This window comes from Podarcis muralis, chromosome 17, assembly GCF_964188315.1.
Source record: "Podarcis muralis chromosome 17, rPodMur119.hap1.1, whole genome shotgun sequence".
Classification (NCBI taxonomy): Eukaryota; Metazoa; Chordata; class Lepidosauria; order Squamata; family Lacertidae; genus Podarcis; species Podarcis muralis.
Window position 1 is genome coordinate 25,400,802 of NC_135671.1, and position 22,778 is coordinate 25,423,579.

Below are 22,778 nucleotides of genomic sequence, written 5' to 3' on the forward strand. Positions count from 1 at the left end.
GCAAAAGCAAGCGAGAGTCGTGCAAAAGCAGACAACATCCGCGCATGCATTTTTATTTTTTTTGAGGCGCTGGAAGAATCGGAAACTACAAATCCCACAAGCCACCGCGCTCTTGCTTTACGACGTTATTTATGTTTTTAATTCCCCGGGCCTTTCTCTCTCTCTCTCCATCCCCGGCTTGCCGCTGCAAAGATGGCTGGATGCAGCAGCAGCAGCAACGGATCCGCTTCCCGGAGGAGCGACATCCCCGAGTACGAGACGCCGGAGCTGAACACGCGTCTTTTGCACGTGGGAACCTTCGGGGATCTCTGGAAGGAGCGGCTGCGCGAGGCGGAGCTCTCCCTGCAGCCCGAGGCGCCCGCAGACGAGGACGATGCCGCGCTGGTGCAAGAGCTGGGCTGCACGCCGGAGATCGCGGCCGAGCTGAGGGCCGTGTGCAGGTGGGACGCCCGGGTCCGGAGCTCCGGCCCCCGAACAGCTGGGCTGCAAAGTTCCTCGGACCGCCCTTCACCCCGAATGGAGATGGCAGGACTCTAGGGCGCGCACCAGTGCCGGGTTTACGTATAAGCTAAACAAGCTATAGCTAAGGGAGGGCCCCAAAAAAATTCAAGGGGGGGAAAACTGGATGTACACTTCCAAAATATAAGAGAAAAAGCAAATAAAATAAAACCTACATACGGCAAGAGTGTTTTGTGTTATGTAGGCTCCTATGATGTAAGTCATGGGCCCCACCTGCTAGCCTGCTCCCTAAATTACCCCTGGTTTGCTCATTTCTATATATAGGGTGCCTATATTCTGCATGTCCAAATGGTTTGAGATACCTGTTAGGTCCATAAATTACCATATAGCATATATCCAACACCAAAAACAGGGTCAATTTGTTATTGACAAAGGACAGCTGGACATATAAAGGGCCCCATTACCTTCAGGAGCTTAGGGCCTCACCAAACCTCAATCCGGCCCTGGTGCGCACAGCCTTCCCAAACCACGCTGAACCCTCTTGCAGAGAGAAGTCTTGCTGGCTTTCCAAAACAGGATTGCAGCAAGGGTTGCCACCTTGGTTCTGGCAAAGTGCAGGGTGGTTGGGGGGCAAACCCCCCCCCCCCGTGACATCAAAGCAATCCATTGCAATCTATTGCAGCCTAACAGGATGGCCTCTTTGCAATCTTTAAAATTTTATTAATGGTTTTCACCATTACAGTTACTTTACATTCATAAAAACAATACATTAAGCATTGCCTTCCTCCCCCCCCCCCCAACCATTGCTGCTGCATATTCTAGTCCTTCCATAACCTCTCTCTCTCTCGCTTTATCTCGGCAGGATTTATACTTCTGAATTTACTCTACCCTGCTAACGTTTTACAGTGATTCTTCATATATTCTACAAGCATTTCCAGTTCCCCTTCGATACCCTTTGTGGCCCCTCTGGAAATTGTCTCTCTTTTACACACACACACGAATGTGCAACTTTGCCTGTGCTTGACAACCCAGAGCTTAAACACATGGCCTTGCGCACGCCCTTTCCGACACATGCGTTTGGAGATGATCCCTAACTTGGCACACACACGCGCAGAGAGAGAGAGAGAGAGAGAACCTGAAATACAGGACAAAACTGTACCAATGCTACAGTACTTAGCATTTTGCACTGAAATACGGGATAATCCTGTATTATACAGGACAGGTGGCAACCCTAATTGCAAGCCTAAAGCCAGAATCAAGGCTCCGGCCCATGGAGATATGGAATGCAAAAGGCTAGAGAGGCTGCAGATAGGCTGAATGTCTGGTTGCCATGGAGCTGTCCAAATGAATGGCGGTCTGGTGGCCTTGGCTGTTGTTGTGACTAGGCAGTGAGTGATCTCCCCTTATCCTTAGCAACAAGAGCTTCTGCTCTCTGTCTTTCTTTTACTGTGGGTTTTATTTCATTGTTGTTGTTTAGTCATGTCTGACTTTCCATGACCCCATGGACCAGAGCACGCCAGGCACTCCTGTCTTCCACTGCCTCCCACAGTTTGGTCAAGCTCATGTTAGTAGCTTCGAGAACACTGTCCAACCATCTCGTCCTCTGTCGTCCCCTTCTCCTTCTGCCCTCCATCTTTCCCAACATCAGGGTCTTTTCCAGGGAGTCTTCTCTTCTCATGAGGTGGCCAAAGTCTTGGAGCCTCAGCTTCACGATCTGTCCTTCCAGTGAACACTCAGGGCTGATTTCCTTCAGAATGGATAAGTTTGATCTTCTTGCAGTCCATGGAACTCTCAAGAGTCTCCTCCAGCACCATAATTCAAAACCATCAATTCAAGCTCTCACTTCCATACATCACTACTGGGAAAACCATAGCTTTAAGTATACGGACCTTTGTCAGCAAGGTGATGTCTCTGATTTTTAAGATGCTGTCTAGGTTTGTCATTGCTTTTCTTTTTTTTTTTTAAATAAATTTTTATTGGTTTTCCAAACACAAAATAAACACAAACAATACACAATACACAAACATACAAACATATAAACATGTATAATTTCGTAACCTTTTTTTCATACACCTTACTTCCCGGACTTCCCCATACCTCCCCTTTTCTGCATCCTTGTTTCACATTTCTTCAGCAACTCCTCCAATTAACTAATTATTGAGTTCACTTTCATTAAATTCTTTTTTCTTTAACTTATTGATTACAGCTGCAGTTCTCTATTTCTTAGTTCCTTAACATCTCAACACTCCTCAATTTTACAACAATTTTTAAGATATATTTTAAATTTCTTCCAGTCTTCTTCCACTGTCTCTTTCCCCTGGTCGCGGATTCTGCCGGTCATCTCTGCCAGTCCCATATAGTCAATCACCTTCGTCTGCCATTCTTCCAGAGGTTTGTCATTGCTTTTCTCCCTTTAAAACCTCAACACAGCTCCTTCAAGGAGAACAGTTCTGCTCCCCGCAGCTGAATTTGAACGGAGAGGAGGTTGGAGGGAGCAGTTAGCTGCCTGTTACAGCAACCCAGGCAGGGAAGGGGTGATTTGGGGCGGGAAATCTAAAACTGCCCGATCCATACCTCTGGCCCGTGCAACGAGTGGTGGACTTGCTGCATTACAAAGTTATTAGCGCCTACTCTCTACCCAGGCCTTTTGAAGTTCACCCACACACCCCAAAAAAGAAGAGAGATTATTTTTGCACATAATACCCAAGTTTGGGTTGAGGTCCAGGGTTGGCATCATTGGGCCCATGGTCCAGTGGGCAGCTCCTACCGCTCCTTAGGGGTTACTAGGCCCCGTCTCTCTTATGTCCCTTCAACCTGCACTTTCCTCCTTGAGTAAACAAGCAGTGGTGGAGCCATGTGGACCTCGCTGCAAGAACGGGAGGGCCAGACGACACAGTGGCGTGCTTGGCTTTGAGTTTCTCTGCCTTCTCTCTGCTCCTGGGTTTGGGGCTGGTTTGCAAGGAGAGGCTCACTTGGTTAGATGCTGGCCAGCGAAGGGACTGACTGCTGCCCAGTCCACCAGGAGGAGCACAACACATGCCCCGCCCTGGGGCACCAGCAACCCATGCTATGCCCCTGTAAACAAGCAAGGAGAAAGCACAGTGGGAGCCTTCTCGTAGCTTGTGCTCTGCTCGTGAGAAGCAGATGCACATTGGGTCCAGAAGGAGAAGCGAGTGAATGGGCAGTGGCAAAAGGGAAGAGGGCATCTGGACCGAAGGGCTCCCCAAATCTAGACACAGTGCCGGTTGCAAGCTTTCATTCCCATTCATTCATTCCCACTGGTGCAAAATCATAGCTGCTTCACCAATCCAGCATTTGTTTCCAGTCACGAAGGAGATTCTAATAAAGGGTTACTCCAATACGAATGTCCTCTCCAGCGAATGAAACACATTGTTATATTATTTCAGCAGATCCGTCATGGATTGTACACTTATGCAAGAAGGACATCTTACAAAAACACCACTTTTCTTAGAAAAAGCTCTTCGTTGCTCCTCTCGGTCCGATCATAACATACTTTACCCTTACCCCCTAGACCGATCTTCTCTTGTTTCTAGGAATGCATCACAAAACGGTGCTAAATTTTAGGGTTTTGATGCCTGCCTATGCTTTTTCCTGCATGGAAGATGGTCAGCATCTTACTAGCATGTTGGGCCCACCAGCTTTGTGCAGGGGGTGTGAGTATGTCTCCCGTCTTTCCAAACATCCAGATTATGCGAGGGGCATGACGCGGCAAGAACATTTCCCCTCTTTGGAATGGCAAGCACTGTAATGCCAAGCGGGAACACTGTACAGTGGTATCTCTGGTTACGTACTTAATTCGTTCCGGAGGTCTGTTCTTAACCTGAAACTGTTCTTAACCTGGAGCACCACTTTAGCTAATGGGGCCTCCCGCTGCTGCTGCACGATTTCTATTCTCATCCTGAAGCAAAGTTCTTAACCCGAGGTACTATTTCTGGGTTAGCGGAGTCTGTAACCTGAAGCATATGTAACCTGAAACGTATGTAACCTGAGGTACCACTGTACTAGCCAAACAGCCTTCACTGACCTGGGGGCCTCCAGAATGTGCTTCCTGGGGCTCATTGGAGTTGTAGTCTAAATCATTTAGAGACTAGTAGGTTGGTGAAGGCTATAGTAGTTGCAGCCAGTTGGCTCCTGTAGTGTCTATACCATGAGTAGGCAAACTAAGGCCCAGGGGCCGGATGCGGCCCAATCGCCTTCTCAATCCGGCCCGCGGATGGTCCGGGAATCAGTGTGTTTTTACATGAGTAGAATGTGTCCTTTTATTTAAAATGCATCTCTGGGTTATTTGTGTGGCATAAGAATTCATTCATTCCCCCCCCCCTTCAAAATATAGTCCGGCCCCCCACAAGGTCTGAGGGACAGTGGACCGGCCCCCTGCTGAAAAAGTTTGCTGACCCCTGGTCTATACAGAGGGTGGATATACACACAGGGGAAAAACCACACACTATAAATAAGTCAGAAATTAAATCATTATAACAAAAGAGAGGTGGGAAATGCTACGGAAAACTTAATAGAATTATTTTTTTTACTCTCCACCACCATCTGATGTTTCATATTTATAACACATTCAAAACACTGTTTTTTGACCACTGTAGCTGAGTCCTGAGTCTATTTCTGAACTCTGCTATTTCAGATTGTTGATGGGACTCATTATTGACTGCTCTTTGAGGGGAGGGGAATCAAACAGACTCAACTCTGCATGTTGAAAGCTAGCTTTTCAGAGTTGGGTTAAGTAAAAATAATTTCCCCTTGCATGCTAATTTTCTAACTTCAGTTATCTTAAAGGTAAAGGTAAAGGGACCCCTAACCGTTAAGTCCAGTCGTGGACGACTGGAGTTGCGGCGCTCATCTCGCTTTAATGGCCGAGGGAGCCGGTGTTTGTCCGCAGACAGCTTCTGGGTCATGTGGCCAGCATGACTAAATTGCTTCTGGTGAACCAGAGCAGCGCATGGAAACGCTATTTACCTTCCCGCCGGAGCGGTACCTATTTATCTACTTGCACTTTGACGTGCTTTCGAACTGCTAGGTTGGCAGGAGCAGGGACCGAGCAATGGGAGCTCACCCCGTCCGGATTCGAACCGCTGACCTTCTGATCAGCAAGCCCTAGGCTCTGTGATTTAGACCACAGCGCCATCCGCATTATCTTAAAAGGTAAAGGTAAAGGTACCCCTGCCCGTACGGGCCAGTCTTGACAGACTCTAGGGTTGTGCGCCCATCTCACTCAAGAAGCCGGGGGCCAGCGCTGTCCGGAGACACTTCCGGGTCACGTGGCCAGCGTGACATCGCTGCTCTGGCGAGCCAGAGCCGCACACGGAAACGCCGTTTACCTTCCCGCTAGTAAGCGGTCCCTATTTATCTACTTGCACCCAGGAGTGCTTTCGAACTGCTAGGTTGGCAGGCGCTGGGACCGAACAACGGCAGCGCACCCCGCCGCGGGGATTCGAACCGCCGACCTTTCGATCGGCAAGCCCTAGGCGCTGAGGCTTTTACCCACAGCGCCACCCGCGTCCCCATTATCTTACTATTATGTTAAAAACCTCCTTGTTGGCTCTTAGTGATAACTACGCTGTAGTTCTGCTTGTAGCCCGTATAAAATGTCTATTTGCAAGATACAAAGTCTGCAGTAGAGACAAGAATCAAACACCTGGCCCTGAAAACATTTTGTTTGCAGTTGTCTGTGTTTACTCCCATCCTAGCCCACAAATAGTTATTTCTTGAAGACTAGCTTTTCCTGTGCTTTTTACATGATGACTTTTTATATGGAAATAGACCTGGGATTTTTATTTTTCTGTTTCTCTTCTAGAATTGATGCACTAAAGAGTTCTGGGAAAGAAGACACAGAAGTTATACCTGAAGACACCAGCTTAATAACTCTTAGGTAATACTGAATTTTATTACTGTCACAATCCTGAAAAATTCTGGTAACTATACTAAGTTTTGTTTAGGGCGTTCTTTTAGCAAATGTCTGGAGAAGATGCTATGGTGGCTTTTAACTGTGTGTGTGAATAGGAATGTTTTAAAATTTGTAGGGAAAAAAGGATACATTTCTTTACACCACAACAGGTGGTGTACCTAGATATCTGTTACCTGCTTCTCTTTTCATGTCTGCGTGTCTTTGGAGTCCCTTTTCTCAAATCCCCTCTTTTCCCCTTCTCCCGTGTAATGATTATTATTTCTTTACTACATCATTCCATCTGTCGCTCCCCTTTTTCTCGTTCCCCACCCCCAGATCCCTCTGCATCCCATGGAACCTCCTTTTTCTCTTTTCCACCCTCTGGTGCAGGTGTGGGGAAATTCTGGACCTCCAGGTGTTGCTGAAATACCAAGTCCCATCAGCTGCAGCAAACATGGCCGATGGCAAGGGATGGCGAGAATGGCAGCTCAGCAATATTGGGGAGGCCAAAGGATCCCCACATCTCCTAAAAGTAGAACGCCCTCTTTTTCCTCTCTCTCTCTCTCTTTCCTTTTCCTCGCCCACACCTCCTTTTGCACTCCCTGTTGTCCTTGTTCACCCTGTTTTTCTTCTCCCTTCCCATTCCTTGGTAGCTCTCCTTTCTCAGTTTGTCCTCCCTAAATTCCTCCCTTGGCACTTTTGCACAAGGCTAGTGCTCTCCAAAGAAAACACGTGCTGGATGTTGCGCAGCTCTGAGTTGATTAGGGTTGCCATACGTCCGGTAAATATTATCGTTAATAATAATTTATTATTTGTACCCTGCCCATCTGGCTGGGTTTTCCCAGCCACTCTGGGCGGCTTCCAACACGATACAACATCAAACATTAAAAACTTCCCTGTACAGGGCTGCCTTCAGATGTCTTCTAAAAGTCGGATAGTTGTTTATTTCCTTGACATCTGGTGGGAGAGTGTTCCACAGGCAGGCGCCACTACCGAGAAGGCCCTTTGCCTGGTTCCCTGTAACCTCACTTCTCTCAGTGAAGGAACCACCTCGGAGCTGGACCTCAGTGTCCAGGCTTGACGATGCGGGTGGAACATTCTCCTTCAGGTATATTGGGACTGAGGCCGTTTAGGCCTTTCAAGGTCAGCACCAACACTTTGAATTGTGCTCAGAAACGTACTGGGAGCCAATGGAAGTCTTTCAGGACTGGTGTTATGTGGTCTTGGCAGCCGCTCCCAGTCGCCAGTCTAGCTGCCACATTCCTGCATGTTCTGTTTGCGGGGGGGGGGGGCAGGGCAAACAGGCCCATCTGGGTGGATTCTTACATTTTAAAGGGAATGTCCGGGATTTGGGGGGGGGGGTATTTATTTATTTATTGGTTGGTTGGTTGGACTCGGGCAGCTCTGCATGCTGTCGCTGCTGCCAGCCCGAGCCAAGGAAAGAGGCGTGCCCCAGCTCACGCTGGCAGCGTCTCGGGCTGACCTCTTTTTTGCTCTTCAAGATATGTCAGCCCTGGAGTTGATGGAGAGGAGGAGCGATGGAGGCATTTTCTAATCCGTGCTTTTGATGGGCTTATGTAAGCCTTGCATGTCCTCATAAAGAGTTTGGAACGCGTTGAAACACAGTCCTTGAAGTTTGATTCAATTTATTATATCTGTATGCTGCTCTTCATTTGCATGAATCGCAAAGCCACAGAAACAAACAATTAACAAAAACATAATAGGACATCTGACAACATCGAAAATGCGGCTTAAATCCTATGGAATAATTAACAAATCGTCAGTAAAACAGTAACAAATCATCTGTAGAACAATTACAAATCGTCAGCAAAATAACAACTGCCTATAAAACACTATTAACGAAACAGATTAAAAAAATTAATCTAAACGGTTAACAGCATTTTATAGGATTCACAAAATGCTGCAGTTGGCCTGAGGTTCAGGGCCAAGTAAATGCACTTTGAAAAGTGTTGTTAGCCAATTTCCCCTCTATAAAATACAGGAGGCAGCCATTTTGCGGGGGTCCCGTTCCTGGCCCCTGGGTGTCCCACCGGAGTGTGCATAAGCCTGTTCTGCCCTCTTCTGGGTCCAAAATGATCCGTGCGTTGGCAGTCGTGCATCAACTGGACACACGCAAAATGATTGCCGTGTGTATATCAGTAGCGTTACGATAAAATTGACTTGAATACCTCTCTTTTAGGTCCATCTATCTAGAAGCAAATCCAATCAATTTGGGATCCTCTTGCAAAGTTCACATTCTGTCCCATCCCTTTGGGTCTCATCTTAAAAATGGGACGTTTTGAGCACTGTGCATTTCAGGAAGTGAAAATGTGAAGTTGAGTACATCACGTAACATCAAGATAAACTAGGCCATTCAGGTTACGGAACGTGTGACACCCTGTGCTGCCCATTTGAAAAGCACAGAAATAAAATTTGCAGAAAATTGCCCTTTTATGGTAATTATGTCAATCTGTAGTTATGGCTGTGGGTGCGTTTGAAGTTCAGGAACTGAACATCATATCAGAACTGTGACTGCTTGTCACCACATGTGCTTGCTCATGCTCTGCTTTCTCCCAGTTTGGAGCCCTCGTGCTTTGGGCTGCAACTTCCGTTATTCCTGACAATTGGCCTGGAAGTTGTGGTCCTAGACAGTTGGAGGCTAGTCTCCTCAGATGTCCTCAGCGTGGATGTCAAAGTCACCCAGGACCTGAGTTCCTCCAACATCTCATGGGAGACAACTTTGCTCAGATAGTGAAGAAGAGATGTTGTCTAGTGAGAGAGAACGGACTTCTATGAATTGCAGCGACATCTCCTTGCCCCCCTAAATCCTCTAGTCCGGGCTGATGTTGCGCCGAGTAACCAGGCGCACAGAGCTTTCATATTATCAGGAGTTCCTGTTCCTGTTTAGAATGCTTCATTAACTTTGCTAAGGAAGTACACAACAACAGATAACTTAGATATGCTGGCCATCCACTCTGAACCAGTTTAATGACATATCTGGGCAGGGATCTGCGGCGCCTAGTTAGCTGTGCTCAAGGAGTTGTGGGTGCTTATAGAGACTTTCTGGTTATTTGGTTTTTATTCTAATTCCCTGACGACAGTCGCTTTCGGAGAACGCTTTGAAACGCCAGCCAGCAATTTGCAGGCTCCTGTTTGGGACAGAGGATGTCAAAGCCTTGCTTGGGGGTGCTGAGTGGTTTGTCTCAGTTCCTAACTGTTGAGAAACACTCAACTTTATTTAATGACCAAATGGCGGCTTCTTCTGCCGGGTGGGATTAACTACAGTTGTCCCATAAGTGGCATACAAGAAAGGCAATACAGAAAAAGGCAAAAAACTCAGATTTCAATTAAAAATGCCTGCTGGAATATATAAAAAGGTATTCAGTAGGTGCCTGAAGTTTCTGTCATCTGCTGCCAGGAAGATACAACTCCAATACGTCATTCCCCGTCACCCTTTTCTTCCCTTGTTCCATAGGATTAGACAGAAGGCTCTGACCAGGCGAAAAGAGACGATCACTGTCGATCGGGCATGCAGACAGGAAACGTTTATTTACGAGATGGTAAGGCTTCTCTCACCTCGCCATCACCCAGCCAACACACTCAAGCCGACTGGACAAACTCATGTAGAATAATGGCGACATATCATAAGTGAAGGTCTCTTTTCAGGCTGTGTGGATGTTGGAAACACTTGCTACACCTGTGGGGCTGCATGGATTGTGGGGCTGTTTAGGGAAGTTTTTTAATGTTTGATGCTGTACAGTGGGACCTCGGGTTAAGTACCCAGGAGTACTGAAGCGTAAGTACTGAAGCGCCTGTAACCTGAAGCATATGCAACCTGAAGTACCACTGTATTGTGTTTTTAATACAGTGGTACCTCGGGTTACATATGCTTCAGGTTACAGACTCTGCTAACCCAGAAATAGGACCTCGGGTTAAGAACTTTGCTTCAGGTTGAGAACAGAAATTGCATGACGACGGTGCGGCAGCAGCGGGAGGCCCCATTAGCTAAAGTGGTGCTTCAGGTTAAGAACAGTTTCAGGTTAAGAACGGACCTCCAGAACGAATTAAGTACGTAACCAGAGGTATTCGGTTGGAGGCTGCCCAGAGTGGTGGGCGGGGTATAAATAACAACAACAACAACCATTATTATTATTATTATTATTATTATTAGCGCTGAAAATGGACCTCAAGGCCAGTGGTTGCAGAGTTTGGTCCTAACAGAGGTCATTCATCCTACACGGGGTGGCTAACCAGGTTTTTTCTTTTCTCTTACCATGTCTTTGGTAGAACTGACACAAAAAACAAAGCCTGCCCTCCATTATTTTTTTGCATTTTTTAAATTTGACTTAGCCAAGAATGAAATTTCTGCTATGTAATGGTCAGGACGGCACTTTGGATAATGATGGAAAGCATGGATTGCCACTCCCTATGCCTTATCTATCCGGGTTGATTGCCACGTCAGATTAGAGATATTCCCAGTATCGCTTGAGTTCTGCCTCTCCTGTTAGCAAATTTCTCCATTCTTTCATGGGCTGAGCCTTCTGCAATTTGAAGATGATGGGAATGTACTCTTCTTGATATTGCTTCATTCTGCCTCGTTTAGGGCGATGGTGTTGTAATAATTTGTGCAGATTTGTGGGTGAAGTAATAGGTTTGTTTTTCAATATATACTGTTTGGAAAGAAGGGAGTTGATAGTATTGTACCGGTTACTAGCAAAGAAACCATTGCAAGTGCTTAAAAAAAAAAAAAAAAGCAGAGCCAGAGTTTGATCATTTATAGAAAAAGAATTTCTAATTCCATATAAAAGGTAAAGGGAACCCTTACCATTAAGTCCAGTCGTGACTCGCTTTATTGGCCAAGGGAGCCAGCGTACAGCTTCCGGGTCATGTGGCCAGCATGACTAAGCCGCTTCTGGTGAACCAGAGCAGCGCACGGAAACGCCGTTTACCTTTCTGCCGGAGCGGTACCTATCTTTCTACTTGCACTTTGACGTGCTTTCAAACTGCTAGGTTGGCAGGAGAAGGGACCCAGCAACAGGAGCTCACCCCGTTGCGGGGATTCGAACCGCCAACCTTCTGATCAGCAAGTCCTAGGTTCTGTGGTTTAACCCACAGCGACACCCGCGTCCCTAATTCCATATACTAATACTAAAATAAAACAGTTAATATAATGTGGCAAACTGGCAAATGCAATAAACTGGAGTGCTTTGGACTAGACTATCAACTTAACAGGTACAACAGCCTTAGTGGAAAAATCCCGCCGAATGCTGTTTTTGCAAATAATGCCTTTAAAATGGAAAAATGCTTACAATGTTTAAAACCTGCAAAACTCCCGATAAGGCATTTATATTTATGCCTTTTATTGTGTACTGCGATCCACAACTCTTTGCATCAGAATTATTTCACTGGCATGTGTGCCTGTTAGTGTTCAGGTTAGTCAAGCTTAGTAGAAATACCGCATGCCTTCCCTGCACCCCGATGCAGTTTAGTAGACACGACGGCTGCAGTCTTCAACACACTTGCCTTGGAGAAAGCCCCATTTAAGCCAGTGGGGCTTGCTTTTGATTAGACCTGCATACGGTTGTACTGCTCAGGTTACATATGCTTCAGGTTACATACGCTTCAGGTTACAGACTCCGCTAACCCAGAAATAGTGCTTCAGGTTAAGAACTTTGCTTCAGGATGAGAACAGAAATCGTGCTCCGGCAGCGCGGCAGCAGCAGGAGGCCCCATTAGCTAAAGTGGTGCTTCAGGTTAAGAACAGTTTCAGGTTAAGAACGGACCTCTGGAACGAATTAAGTACTTAACCCGAGGTACCACTGTACTTGTTCTCTCTAGGGACGCTGTGGTCTAAACGACTGAGCCCCTTCGGCTTGCATTTAAATCATCTTATCAAGCGCAGCATTGGCGCCTCAGTAGTATGTCTGCTATTCTGACATTGTTTGCACATTGCTCATGTGTTCATTTCCTTGCTGATAAATTCACTATGTGGCCTAAACCACTGAGCCTCTTGGGCTTGCTGATGGGAAGGTTGGCAGTTTGAATCCCTGTGAAGGGGTGAGCTTCCATTTCTCTGTCCCAGCTCCTGCCAACCTAGCAGTTCGAAAGCACACCAGTACAAGTAGATAAATAGGTACCGCTGTGGTGGGCAGGTAAACAGCGTTTCCGTGTGCTCTGGTTTCCGTCATGGTGTCCGGTTGCGTCAGAAGTGGTTTAGCCCTGCTGGCCACATGACCCGGAAAGCTGTCTGTGGACAAATGCCAGCTCCATTGGCCTGAAAGTGAGATGAGCGCTGCAACCCCAGAGTCGCCTTTGACTGGACTTAACCGTCCACGGGTCATTTACCTTTTTTTTTTACCTTTACGTGTTCTCTCTCTCTCCCTCTCTCCATTATTGAGTGGACTTTTGGCTAACGCCACTAACGATGCAATCCTTTGCATGATTTAAGGAACAACTTCTTCACATAGCACATCTGAACCTTGTCTTGGCTGCCACAAAGTGTGGCAATGGTCACCAACTGAGACAGATTTCAAAGGCGCTTTGATAAATTCACGGGGGATAAGGCTCGAAATAAATAAACAAATTAAAAAATTGTCAGTAGCACTTTAGAGACCAACTAAGTTTGTTCTGGGTATAAGCTTTCGTGTGCATGCACACTTCTTCAGATACCTTGCATGCACACTTCTTCGGATACCACACGAAAGCTTATACCCAGAACAAACTTAGTTGGTCTCTAAGGTGCTACTGGACAATTTTTTAATTTTTTAATTTACATCGACTGTGTCAGACCAACACAGCTACCTACCTGAATCTAGTAGGATAAGGCTGTAATTCACTACCAGCCATGATGGCTGTTTATACTTCCAGGGTCGGAGGCCGTTGCTGTGGAATATCTATTGCCTTTGTGTCTTGCTTGTGGGCTTCCCATAGACATCTGGTTGGCCACGATGGGACATGGGATACTGGACCAGATAGTCCTTCAGTTTGCTCCAACAGGGGTGTTCATTCATTGGCCATGGCTTAGGAACATCCTTCTGGTAATCCCTTTCTAGTCTAAATGTCTCCTAATCCCGATGCTTTGACTCCACCTCTCTTTGTAGATAGTTGTAAGTAAAATTCAGGGGGACTCTGTTGAAACAAGATGGGCCAGTTCTAAAGCTAGCGAGGTAAACGGGGTTGTATCTCAATTAGGTTATATTCAGAATAGACCTACTGAAATCAATGAAGCAAAGATAGTTATGCCTGTTGACTTCAATGAGCCTATGCCAAACATGACTAGCATTGTGCCCAGTGATTATAAACTTGTATGTGTGTATATTGAACTTCAGTTGCTTTGCAAGCATCCAGCAAGTTTTAGAATTATATTCTAACAACTTGCCTTGCCAGGAGTCCCAAGCAATTGGAAAGAGGCCAAAGGATCCAGAAAACTCAGTCAAGGAGGGACAGCTGCTTTTAACCCTGAATATTTTCTACCCTGTTATATTACAGAAGGTTGGTGGCTTCTTTTACTTATTTTCATGTCTTTGTTGGGTGGCTTGACATCATTCACTAGTCAAGTCAAACTCCTCTTGGAGCACATCTTGTAAGAAAGTGGAGTTGCTTTGGTTAGAAGGAAGAGTTTACCTGGTTTCCTTAAAGTAAAAGTATATGTCAAATAAGTTAGTTTTGAAGAGATAAGCTGGACGTACTTAGCCAGTAAAAGCCCAGTCTAAAGCCTAAGGCAGGCATCCCCAATCTGTGGCCCTCCAGATGTTTTGGCCTACAACTCCCATGATCCCTAGCTAACAGGACCAGCGGTCAGGGATGATGGGAATTGTAGTCCAAAACATCTGGAGGACCAAAGATTGGGGATGCCTGGCCTAAGGTTTGGCTAAGTGCCTTGCTGCACGAGTTTTAGAGATCACCCTTTATTTCTTTTTACTTAGGCTGGAACATTAACGCCCGCTGCACGCTTAGGTATTCAGTAGCAACAACAGCTCCACAAATGCTCAATTTTTAGCTGATCTTCGTTCTTTGTGTCCTTTACAGCATAAGCTGCGCAAGCCCTATCAGACCATGTTGGTTCTAGGCAGCCAGAAACTTACAGAGCTGAGAGACTCCATTTCCTGCGTCAGTGACTTTCAGATTGGCGGGGAGTTCAGCAGTCATCCTGATCAGGCCCCAGAAAATATCAGTAAGGTAGGAAAATTTCCATTTTCTTATGTACAGCGGTACCTCAGGTTACATATGCTTCAGCTTACATACGCTTCAGGTTACAGACTCCGCTAATCCAGAAATAGTGCTTCAGGTTAAGAACTTTGCTTCAGGATGAGAACAGAAATCGTGCTCCGGCAGCGTGGCAGCAGCGGGAGGCCCCATTAGCTAAAGTGGTGCTTCAGGTTAAGAACAGTTTCAGGTTAAGAACGGACCTCTGAAAGTACTTAACCCGAGGTACCACTGTACTACTTCTACAGTTCTATGACATTTGGCAAGGCTAAACATCAGCTGAAATCCTTTAGCAGTTGCTAATATTTTAGCCCCATCTTAACAAGCATATATGTGGGCAATCCTTTGCGTTAGGACTGATGAACTGAATCTTTCCTTCTGAGTGTTCATTTGCTGCCAGCCATGGTGGAAAGGGCACAAAGTTTTCAATGATTTGTGGCTTCCTCTCGTCAGATTTCTTCATCCTAGCTCCTTTGTATGTGAGGGAGAAAAATGGGAACAATTTGCTCTAGAGCGTTGACTTTCAGTATGAACCGTGAATGTTCAATGGTTAGTTTGAATGTTTCTCTAGCCACCGCAAGATTTTGCAGGCTTTGGAGGCTGATAGTTATGGCGAATGGAAAACTGATTGCTTTGGAAACAGTGTGGTTTCCGTGTTGATTCCAAAATAATTTGACAACGAAGCTAGTTTTACTTATACAAAGGCCTGCTTTATGATGAATAGCTGGAACCACAAAGAAACTCTGTGGAACCACTAAGTGCTGTATGTATTTCAGTGCTGACGTATGTAAAAAGCATGCGTGTTATGTGTTGCGACCATGACTAAAGACCAAGAGAATCTTCATGAGTAGTTAGTAAACAGATAGAAAGGTTAAAATTTGCTTAACAGGAAGGCAGGGGTGGGACAGGGTGCGCCTCTTCACGGCCACAGTACTTCTTGGCCTTAATTGGCGGAAATATCTGCACTGAAACCAGAGATATGATTCTAAGAACAGCACATGAACGGTTTAGGAAATGCCTTTGGGGCTCAGCAACACCAAGAATATCCTTGCAGAGAAAGCAGCTACAAATTAAAGAAGGTGGATTCGGAATCCCCAATTTGGAATTATATCATTATGCTTACCTACTTTCAAGTAGGTAACGCTGGTGGCGCTGTGGGTTAAACCACAGAGCCTAGGGCTTGCTGATCAGAAGGTCGGCGGTTCGAATCCCCGTGATTGGGTGAGCTCCCGTTGCTCGGTCCCTGCTCCTGCCAGCCTAGCAGTTTGAAAGCACGTCAAAGTGCAAGTAGATAAGTAGGTACCGCTCCGGCGGGAAGGTAAACGGCGTTTCCGTGCGCTGCTCTGGTTCGCCAGAAGCGGCTTAGTCATGCTGGCCACATGACCCGGAAGCTGTATGCCGCCTCCCTCGGCCAATAAAGCGAGATGAGCGCTGCAACCCCAGAGTCGGCCACGACTGGACCTAATGGTCAGGGGTCCCTTTACCTTACTGTCAAGTACTAAATATTGGGATCCTACAGTTGGCCCTGATTTCCTGATGTGGGCAACCCTAGAATATATACATGGCACCTTTGGTTGGTTGGACAATACTAGGATCGAAATATTTGAAATTTCAGGTGACTCTGGAAACAATTAAATCACTTAGAAGAATATGGAATATATTGGCTACTAAAAACTAATTTGATCCATTTTCACATGCTAAATTTACTCTGTGGGGAAACCCCGTACTAAGAATTGCAAAAAAGAGGGTGATATGGAAAAATTGGATAGAAGCAGGTGTATTGACATTGGACCAACTGGTAGATGGGGAAGATGAATGTTATACTTCTGCTATTTTAAGTCAAAAAAAAATCATCTATCAAATGCAGCCCAGTGGTGATATCTTCAATTACAACATCTCCTAACAAGTGTGTTTGGGCCGTCAGCCCTTTCAGCTTCTGAGATACCTGAGATATTGGAGTAATTGGGCAACTCATTCAAAAACAAAAATCCAGCAATTCCTTTTTATAGATATCTATTAGCAATACTCAAGTTCAATATGCAGACTATAAGAGGACTGGAATAAAGAACTGGAACTTTTATTAGCTTCAATACCTAAGGTGTCATTAGATTAAAAATTAATAGTAATACAGTGGTACCTCAGGTTACAGACTCCACTAACCCAGAAATAGTCCTTCAGGTTAAGAACTTTGCTTCAGGATAAGAACAGAAATCGTGCTCCGGCGGCACGGCAGCAGCAGGAGGCCCCATTAGCTAAAGTGGTGCTTCAGGTTAAGAACAGCTTCAGGTTAAGTACGGACCTCCGGAACGAATTATGTACTTAACCTGAGGTACCACTGTACAACAGAAAATGATGTTTAGAGTTTATTGAACTCCTTTAGTGTTGTATAAAAAAGGGTTAGCTAAGATAGTTCAGTGCTGCAGATGTAGCAAGGACAATGCCTCTCTGAAACACTTGTTTGTACAGTTCTCTTTACATAACAGTTACTTATTAGTAACCCACATTGTGAAATATTTGTACAGTGCTTACAGAACTGCAGCTGCCAAATGGCTCCTTAAACCAAGGTTGCAGTTGCCAAACAGATGGTCTAGTTGCCATTTTGGGGCAAGACGGCTGTTAAGCTTTATTTTTCAAATGATAGACTGACTGCGATTAAGTCTCAGTTAAACACCTGGCTGGTTCAGAGGACTACCTTGAGCTAGGTTAAGAACTTTGAGAACTTAAAGAAGAAAAGTCTCTTGATCCGGGGACAGTCTGCATATATACCGTATTGGCCCAAATATAAGCGGCACCTTTAAAATTCAGGGGGGGGGGGGAAAGACAATACCTGAATATAAGCCGCTCCCTTAAAATTTCGCAGGCACACCCGTTACGTTTTACCGTATGACTGTTTCAGCAGCGATATTGTAAAAGCCGATTTTTGTAAGGTCGGGAATTTCAGCCACAGTTTAACTTCCTTCTCAGGCTGCACAGAAAAAACCCATTTTGGTCAGGATCCAAGGATTGCCCAGGCATGCAGCTCCAGATGCTGGAGATATCAGGCTCCATCCTGGCACCCGGGCATCTTCACTTGGTGCCAAGTGGTCAAAATGTGCCTGGCACCTGGCTAATTTTGAACACAGCATTCCAGGATCCTTTGTTGCCAGAGATTCTCAGCCTTGCCCTTTGGTGGCTCTCCTGAGGAAGGGGAGGCAGATAATTGTGGGGCAGTCGCCAACAACGCCAGCATAATCTTAATGAACAGTTAGGTAAAGGTAAAGGGACCCTGGACCATTAGGTCCAGTCGTGGCCGACTCTGGGGTTGCGGCGCTCATCTCGCTTTACCGGCCGAGGGAGCCGGTGTACAGCTTCCGGATCATGTGGCCAGCATGACTAAGACGCTTCTGGCGAACCAGAGCAGCACACGGAAACGCCATTTACCTTCCCGCCACAGTGGTACCTATTTATCTACTTGCACTTTGACGTGCTTTCAAACTGCTAGGTTGGCAGGAGCAGGGACTGAGCAATGGGAGCTCACCCCATCGTGGGGATTCGAACCACCGACCTTCTGATCAGCAAGTCCTAGGCTCTGTGGTTTAACCCACAGCGCCACCCACGTTACCTACTTGAAAGTAGGTAAGCATAATGATATAATTCCAAATTGGGGATTCCGGAACCACCTTTTTAAATTTGTAGCTGCTTTCTCTGCAAGGATATTCTTGGTGTTGCTCACTCCGTCGCGGGGATTCGAACCGCCAACCTTCTGATCGGCAAGTCCTAGGCTCTGTGGTTTAACCCACAGCACCACCGGTGTCCCTTTAATGAACAGTTAGAAAAGGCCTAATAAAACAACACATAAAATATATTTGAAAAGTTGTGCGGTTGCAACTTGAGCTGTAGAAGGTGTTGCTGTAATGAGGAGCTTGTGGTTCTCCAATTATAGTTGTACTCCCAGCTCCTATCCCTGCTGACCACGGGCGATGCTGGATGAGGCCGATAGGACTTGGAATCCAACAACCTGAGGAGAAACACAGGTTCCCCACCCCCAGTTAAGATGATGCGCTTAACTGGTATTTGAGAATATAGATGAGACATAAGGAAGGATGTGGTATTTGAGGTAAGCTGGTTGCCGAGCTAATACTTTCCCCTCTTCTCTCTTTGTATTTCTCCCTTTCCCCCAGGACCTTTACAAGTCTGCCTTCTTTTATTTTGAAGGTGTTTTTTACGACGACAGAAGGTACCCCGAGTGCAGGGACTTAAGCAGGTAGAGCATTTACATTTTCATATGTTAGATCCCATTCTCAAGGGCCCAGAATGCCTTTGTAGGACTGACCTGTTGGCTTGAGGAGATGCCAGGAGTTGGAACGCTAAGCCAGAACTAGATGCCATCCTGACCAAGGATGCAACAGACCTGGGAAAGGAAGCTATGGGGGCGCTTGCCTGGTAGGATCCCTTCTGCCCCATCCTACTTTGAGGTTGCCTTTCCTAACCCCACAAGAGGACATCTATAGGGAGCAGTCAGCAGACAGGAGAAGGATTAAAGAGCAGCCTTCTTCTGTCCGCCAATCTCCCCTGAAAATGTTGTCCCCTTCCCCAGTGTCTGGCTCTGATATTATTTATAAAATGATCCAGGCACATCTGCAAGTGCCTCTCTGAATTCATCCTGAGAAGTTTCTGAAAGCACAAGAATATATTGCAGTGGAGAAAATTTAGTGGACTCTTGGAGTGAGATGGGACCCAAAGGGCCTTCGGTTTGTCATACAGAGTCTGCCCCTAAGACAACAAAACTGCCATTATTAATAAATGTGTGCACATACCCCTCTGCCTAACCGGTGCATAGTTTTCATGGTCTTGGGCTTATTTAGAATGTGAAAGGATTCTGGGAACTTGCCCTGCCTTGTATCTTGAGAGAAATGGTTTCTGTCACCGACAGCATCGTATCATTAATGTAACGGAAGTAATACTGGCTTACCCTGATTTTCAGGACTATCATTGAGTGGGCAGAATCTCGTGAAAGAGGCTATGAGAATCTTCAGGCCGCTAAAATGGAAGACTTCACTTTTAATGACTTGAACATCAAAATAGGTTTCCCGTACCTTTACTGCCACCAAGGAGACTGTGAGCACATTGTCATCATCACAGATATCAGGTAAATCACCGTTCATTTCCAGGACCTCTGAAACACTTTCAGCTAGGAACTCCCTTCGTAATAAAACCTTAGCTTGCTTTCTCCGTCCCATGATGTCTTGCCAAATGCAAGGTGGTTCTTTTAAAATTAGATTCAGAAGAAACACAAACGCAAGCGGTGAGAAGATTACAGATTTTATTCCAAACAGCAAACAGTATACAGTGGTACCTCGGATTACATACGCTTCAGGTTACAGATGCTTCAGGTTACAGACTCCGCTAACCCAGAAATAGTACCTCGGGTTAAGAACTTTGCTTCAGGATGAGAACAGAAATCGTGCTGCGGCGGCGCGGCAGCAGCAGGAGGCCCCATTAGCTAAAGTGGTGCTTCAGGTTAAGAACAGTTTCAGGTTAAGAACGGACCTCCAGAACGAATTAAGTACTTAACCTGAGATACCACTGTATACATTACTAAGCAAGCACATCAGTCTGCCACGGGGAAGTCCTGAAGATGTGGTGAAGTGACCTCCCCAGGCAGCCTTCTTTTTTGCACAGCTCTGTGGCCAACAGCCTGCACGCGGACTCCCAACTAAAATATTCAAAACTAGGTATTTTATAGATGCTGGCTCAGCGATGAGCCACCCTGCCCTTCATCAAACACACATACTGGTCAGTGCATGTTTTTAGCCATTTGCCACCAGACCACACATCAAAGGCATCTATCAAAGACATTCACAAAGGATAGGATAGGGATGTAATACACATAGATAAACAGAACCAGGAAGAGATGGACAGGAGGAGTTGACCGTGTCAGATCATTATCTCCTCGAAATCACAATAATCTTCTGCAATAATTATCCCATACACAGGTATTCCAGTTTGTTGGCGTTGCAGAGATTCTGGTGTATAGGCTGCTGTGGCGTGCCAGTGGCGATCCATAGATTGGGCCAGGCATAGGCAAACTCTGACCCTCCAGATCTTTGGGACTACAATTCCCATCAACAGGACCAGTGGTCAGGGATGATGGGAATTGTAGTCCCAAACACCTGGAGGGCCGGAGTTTGCCTATGCCTGGATTGGGCTATTAATCCATCATGGGCCATCAGAACAGACGTAATGGAAGCTGCAACAAAATATTGCAGCATATCCTCATCGAATCATAGAATTGGAGAGTTGGAAGGGACCCCGAGGGTCATCTAATCCAACCCCCTGCAATGCAGGAATCTCAGCTAAAGCATCCTGGACAGATGGCCACACAGCCTCTGCTTACAAACCTCCAAGGAAGGATTTTAGATTGTTTGGAAACCGGTGAGAGAGCTGTAGCCTCTGGGTCGACCTCCCGTGAACAATACTCCAGCCCAAGAATCTGTTCAACAGCCTCAGCTTTTGTAGCTGGAGTCAGTCAGCACTCCACTCTCTTAACATAGAAATGTTAAGATAGAAGATGGGGAGGAGACATAGTTACCAATGGAGTGTTTGTGTTCTAAGGCGGCCCTTAACACAGTCTTTCTCTGTACAAGGCTTATTCACCGGGATGACTGCCTAGATAGGAGCCTCTATCCCTTGTTAACCAAGAAACACTGGCTTTGGACCAAGAAATGTTTTGTGTGCAAGATGTACACAGCAAGGTAAGTGGTCGGAAGTACATTTCACCTTCAGGCATAAAGTTTCGATCACGGCGCTCTTTAAAGGTTTTGCTCATTTCATTTAATACCGCTGACAACTGCTACAGACTTCTGATAGTGCCAGAACAAATAAAACAAACCATTATCTCTCTTTTTTGCAGTTATTTACTATGGCTAGTAAATAACTATTTGCACTAGCGCCTCTAATATAGGATACATACATAGCCAGGTTTTTCATTTTATACGTGTGGAGCTGTGGCCTCGCTCTCTAGCTAGCTGCAGGTTACAAAAAGTGCTACGTATTTACCACATTCAGCGGCTGAAAATTCTGCACCTTAGTGGGAAGGGGTACGAGTTGTGGGCAAAGTCAGTGGGGCTGGCACTTCAGTCCTTTGGGACCCCTGCTTCAAAATTTGCAGGCAATCAAGGAATTAAAGCTTTTGTTTATTGAGTTAGATATTTAAGAGCCCTCATTATAATCACCACCTTCCTTGATCAGGCAGGAGAAATCCGCATCAGCTAAAGCTCTGTTTTCTAGTTAAGTTACAAGTGCCATGAATAACTAGCGCAAAAGCTTAACAGGTTCAGTTTTTATTAATTTTGCAATTGTACCAGGTAAAGGGACCCCTGACCATTAGGTCCAGTTGTGACTGACTCTGGGGTTGCGGCGCCCATCTTGCTTTATTGGCCGAGGGAGCCGGTGTACAACTTCTGGGTCACGTGGCCAGCATGACTAAGCCGCTTCTGGCGAGCCAGAGCAGTGCATGGAAATGCCGTTTACCTTCCCGCCAGAGCGGTACCTATTTATCTGCTTGCACTTTGACGTGCTTTCGAACTGCTAGGTTGGCAGGAGCAGGGACCGAGCAACGGGAGCTCACCCCGTCGCGGGGATTTGAACCGCCGACCTTCTGATTGGCAAGTCCTAGGTTCTGTGGTTTAACCCACAGCGCCACCCGCGTCTAGAAGGTACTACCTTCATTTCTTGTCCTTAATTCAGCTGTTAGCTGTTCAGGAGCTCTTTATTAATTTTGGGGGCATAATTTAATTTCAGGGAGTGGCAATAACCTGGGTTTTGTGCTTGTGTTACAGATTGCCTGTTAACCCTTTTTTTGTCTTGGAACCTACAGATGGGTGACTAACGATGACAGCCTCGCTCCAGAAGACCCCTCTTTCTTCTGTGACGTCTGCTTCCGAATGCTGCACTACGATGCCGAGGGCAAAAAACTAGGAGAGTTCCTTGCTTATCCCTATGTTGATCCAGGGATTTTTAACTAAGGCTTTGTCAAGAAGGAAGATAACAGGTAGCGGCATGATGTGCTTCTGTAGCTGCTGGAGCAGCCAAATGCTGTACTTAAAACTCTTCTTCTTTTCAGCTAGTGGTTACCATTAGAATTGCTACGCAAGCTGGAAAAATGTACATGTTCTTTTTTTAACGTATTTTTTAATTAAAGATTTTTTGGTTTACAAAA

General features: G+C 45.9%; 1 protein-coding gene across 2 annotated transcripts; it reads left to right on the top strand.

The window, feature by feature from the left end:
• Window positions 1-127: 127 nt before the first annotated feature.
• SNAPC3 (small nuclear RNA activating complex polypeptide 3) lies at window positions 128-22,778 on the top strand. Of its 2 annotated transcripts, XR_013391130.1 has the most exons (10): window positions 128-440; window positions 6,284-6,358; window positions 9,849-9,933; window positions 13,760-13,864; window positions 14,402-14,551; window positions 18,739-18,821; window positions 19,542-19,706; window positions 21,205-21,312; window positions 22,152-22,275; window positions 22,437-22,571. XR_013391130.1 is itself a non-coding variant. In XM_028712555.2 (9 exons), the coding sequence occupies exons 1-9, from the start codon at window positions 193-195 to the stop codon at window positions 22,582-22,584; spliced, it is 1,167 nt and encodes a 388-aa protein (XP_028568388.2). In that variant the 5' UTR covers window positions 131-192; the 3' UTR covers window positions 22,585-22,778. The 2 variants fall into 2 exon arrangements, 1 of the variants encoding a protein (XP_028568388.2); XM_028712555.2 differs by lacking the exon at window positions 22,152-22,275 and having other exon boundaries at window positions 131-440; window positions 22,437-22,778.

Excerpts from the sequence above, each read along its gene's own strand:
- SNAPC3 (XM_028712555.2), top strand. The coding sequence starts at position 193 with ATGGCTGGATGCAGCAGCAGCAGCAACGGATCCGCTTCCCGGAGGAGC. Across the intron at positions 19,707-21,204 it reads GTCATCATCACAGATATCAG|GCTTATTCACCGGGATGACT; the intron begins GTAAATCACCGT and ends TCTCTGTACAAG. Across the intron at positions 21,313-22,436 it reads TGCAAGATGTACACAGCAAG|ATGGGTGACTAACGATGACA; the intron begins GTAAGTGGTCGG and ends TGGAACCTACAG.